The sequence below is a fragment of the Rhamphochromis longiceps genome, linkage group LG6 (genome assembly GCF_057381845.1).
Source record: "Rhamphochromis longiceps isolate RC_006_pf linkage group LG6, R_longiceps_female_GT1.1, whole genome shotgun sequence".
NCBI classification, from domain to species: Eukaryota; Metazoa; Chordata; class Actinopteri; order Cichliformes; family Cichlidae; genus Rhamphochromis; species Rhamphochromis longiceps.
Window position 1 is genome coordinate 18,340,500 of NC_140562.1, and position 4,016 is coordinate 18,344,515.

The following is a 4,016-nucleotide window of genomic DNA, read 5'->3' on the forward strand; positions in this document are numbered from 1 at the left end:
ACATAAGACTAAATGATTTGGATTAAATGAACAAATATTAAATATTTGTCATTATTAATTTGCATAAAGAGTCAAAATCTTTGTCAAATTTTGTCAATATACGCACTTACTAGTTAGTAAAAATTCAGGTTTTAACTGGACTTTTCCAGAGATGAAAAGCCACTACCTTTAATAGATAAAAAGTATTGTTTCACTTTAGACTCTGTCTTCTCTAAACAAATGCTCCTAATCAGTTGTGTATAACTCAGAAGTGTTCAGAATGCACGTTAAGGCTCATTAGTCATGTTTTTCATTTTCTGCCATTTGTTTGATTTATTTTGATCAAGCAAATGGTCCTAACCCTAAGAAAGAAGTTTGTTGAGTTTAATTATCATTTCCTTGGTTTTGCTACTGTAACCCTGGTAAGATTTACAGCAATCAGAAGTACAGGGTTCTTTGAATGCATCGTAGTCCTTGTCTGATAGTTTAATTTCCGGGCTTGCCCTGAAGGCACCATCTGCGGCTCCGTGCACGTGAAGGTGTGGTGTAGAGGAAAAAGGACGGCAAGGAAAAACTCCATGCTGCCGCGGAGCACGGTTTTTTCCAGTTGAAAGAGAGGAAAGAGGTTTAATTAACATTTGTGAGAGAGCTGTCGTTAGCGGTGAACCACAGACGGGTACCTACCTGAAAGGAGTCGGAGTATTTCTTTGAACTTTTTGAACTATTCTGGTGAGTTAGCCTAGCTCACTTAGCACCGCTATTGCAGTTCAATGCACTGGAAAAAATAACTAACCAGTCAGAATAGTAGTAAATGTGTTTAATGATGTTTAAGATGTGTTTTCATAGTATTGCAATGTTGTGACAGTTTTGTTTATTATGAGTGTCTAATGTTTTTACTTTCTTGGGTCTGCTAGTTCAGCCACGGCCAGCTAAGTGGTTATGCGCAGTTCACGTGCAATAGCTGTGCTGTTACTGTAACTGCGGGTGATGCACAGTAATACCGGTGTATTTACTTTTAATGTGTCACAAGATGCAAATTTATTTTAATATTTCAAAAGAACCAAGGACATTAGGAACAAGGACATTTAAGGAATGTGGACATCTAACATTCTGCATATTTGTGTGCAGACTGGTTTTTTTTTTGAGGTACAGTTCCATGGGTGCCAAGTGAGGAGCTGGTATCGTGGGTCTAAGACACTGTTGCTGCTGTGGAGGCCTTCTCTGTGTCAGGACGCCGACACGTTGATGCCTGCCGTACCAGGAGGGCGGTAGGGAAAAAAACAAAAGGAAGCCCACCTGAGAGATACCTTATCATTTTCTTTGCTACTTTTTCTCCGCCTGAGATTCAGGTCATTTTCAGTTCTTAACCCAAGACAGTGGGTAACTGAATAAACTGACACCATAAGGAACTGGACACTCACATGCTATTTTCTTTTCTTTTTCCTTTTCTTTGGGGTGTTGAAATATTGTGTTTCTTGTCTTACATCTATTTTGATTGTTTCAATTATTTTTGTGATGCATTTGAGATGGTTACTGCATTTGAAGGTATCCCTACATTGAGGATGAGCAAAGGGAACTGATCCAAAAGGAAATATATAAAGCAAACTTTGTTTCACAAGCCTGTGGTCGTGCGTGTTATGTGGGTTGGAAGTCTCATTGCTCTTACAGAGTTGCTACCGCCAATCTCCTTCCCAGACCTAGATTCGGATATTGTAGACATTGCACTTGGGCGAGCAGTATAGATCATCTCTTTATAGATAGAGGGACACACGTCCAGGTTACATAAAAAGTGGCGAGCCAGCCAGGAGATTGGTTAATAGTAGCTTTCTGATCTTCCACCCCACACTACGCACGTTTGAGATTTTTGAGATTTGTTCCACTGAGTCAGGTATGGATATTTGCAATCGTTTTGAGGTTAATGGTCAAAACTCCCTGTATGTAACAGGTATAGGACCAGAATACACAGATGAGGAAATAACTGCTGTGTTCAAAGTTAATGGAGATATTTCTAAATTAGTGAGGATCCCTGACGAATCAGGACAACCAGAGGGTAGAGCCCTGGTCCAGTATGCATCTGACAGGTCTATCTCTAGAATCGACCCCATTACTTTGGGTACCGTACCAAGTCCAAAGGACCCAGCTGTGATGTGGTTTGCGAGGACCATTAGAGATGTTTGTCAGGAAGTGGTGGGGAGGGAGATAGCTTGCAGATACCTGGACGAACTAAAGTCTGTCGCAGGCAGTGGCAGGAAAGGTTTCTTGAATGTGCTTCAGGAGGAACTGCATGGGAACCAGGGCACATCACATGACGTACACAGTAATGCTACACAGCCCTATGCAGCTCAAAATGCTAACACACCTAATAATGATCAAAATGAGCCTGCAGAGCCCACACATGTTTATAGTGCATCTGCTAGTTTACCAACAAGCCCAGTCCACATCAGTGAGGATGTTTTTAACCCCCCCCAGATCCAGAGAGTGATTGTGGAGCATGTCATCCGAAGTGAGTCCACCACTTCACCATCCCCACAAATAAGGTTGCGCACCTTCTCTGGGCGGATGCCAAGGCCAAACGGTGAGGTGGACTACGAAACATGGCACACCCAAGTTGATCTTCTCCTTAACGATCCTTCCTTGAATGATGCTCACAAGGTGAGAAGGATTCTTGAGAGCTTGCTGAGTCCAGCAGCTGATGTTGTGAAGCCTCTTGGCATCTCTTCACCACCAAGTGTCTACATCACTCAACTTGATTCTGCTTTTGGTGTTGTGGAGGATGGAGAGGAGTTGTTTGCGGCATTTCTCGGCTCTAACCAAGATAGTGGAGAGAAGCCATCAACATACTTGAACAGGCTCCATAGCCTCCTCACAAGAGCAATTTCTAGAGGGGGAGCCTCAGCTGGAAATTCCAATGATCATTTGCTCAGACAGTTTTGTAGGGGCTGTTGGGATCAGAGCATCATCATCGGCTTACAGTTAGAGTGCAAAAAGGGAAATCCACCAACATTTCCTGAATTCCTCCTCATGCTGAGGACTGAGGAAGACCGCCGTTCCACAAAGCTAGATAGGATGAAAAAGCATTTAGGTGCTTCGAAAGCTAACATGTATGCCCACCATGTTTTTGATATGCCCTCTTATGACTGTGAGCCTGTCCCACTGCCTAACTCAAAGCCGAATGAGACATCAAAGCTTGAAAAGAAAGTAAATGAGCTAACTAAAGAGTTGGAAAAGCTAAACAAAAAGCCACCGAGCCTCACTCATGATAGTAATCCTCCCCTAGTGGTAAAAGCAAAGCGAGATGAAACCTCTGATATTGAGAACAAGATAGCTGAACTGACAAAGCAAGTTGAAAAACTAGCACAAAATCAGAGAGAGAGTACTGAAAAGACCGACTGCTTTGCAATCAGTAGTAGTAACATGAAGAGGGGCCTTAAGGTGCCTGGAATGCCGAGGCCGTGGTTTTGTTTTAAGTGTGGGGAAGACAACCACATTGCTGCTCACTGCTCCAATGAACCCAACCCCGCACTGGTTCGCAAGAAAAATGCAGAACTCCGGGAGAGGCAGGATAAGTTTTTAGCTCAGCAGGCTGCTTCCCCATTCACTTTAAACTAGTAGCAGCTCCTGTTGTGGGACGTCCAGGAGCTGCAGTTGATGATAACCCCTGTCCCAACAGATCAGTTGATGGTGCTGGAACACAGAAGAAAGTCAATACTGCACAATGACTGAAACCTACCGTTGCACAGAGCGATCTATACCTGCAGGGCTTGTAGGTCCTCGTTGTGCGGCTTCTGTCTTTCTTGAGGGTGTACAGTGTGAGTCCATAATGGACACCGGCTCACAAGTTACAACAGTGTCCGAGTGTTTCCATAAGAACCATCTGTCTCACTTACCTATACATCCAATTCATGCCCTTCTTGAAATCGAAGGAGCAGGTGGACAGCAGGTCCCCTATCTTGGTTACATAGAAGCGCGTGTCACTTTCCCGCTGTCTGTTCCTGGCAGGAAAGAGGAGCTAGTCGTGTTAGCACTTGTGGTGCCAG

At 43.7% G+C, this 4,016-nt stretch overlaps 1 protein-coding gene across 1 annotated transcript; it reads left to right on the forward strand.

Annotated features, from left to right (window-relative positions):
• The first annotated feature begins 409 nt into the window (after positions 1–409).
• On the forward strand, positions 410–3,678 carry LOC146667830 (paraneoplastic antigen Ma3 homolog). The gene is made up of 2 exons (XM_085409537.1): positions 410–708; positions 1,108–3,678. Exon 2 carries the CDS (start codon positions 1,870–1,872, stop codon positions 3,586–3,588), a length of 1,719 nt encoding a protein of 572 aa, XP_085265663.1. The 5' UTR covers positions 410–708; positions 1,108–1,869; the 3' UTR covers positions 3,589–3,678.
• Positions 3,679–4,016: the final 338 nt, after the last annotated feature.

Coding starts and splice junctions, on each gene's coding strand:
- LOC146667830 (XM_085409537.1), top strand. CDS start 1,870: ATGGATATTTGCAATCGTTTTGAGGTTAATGGTCAAAACTCCCTGTAT.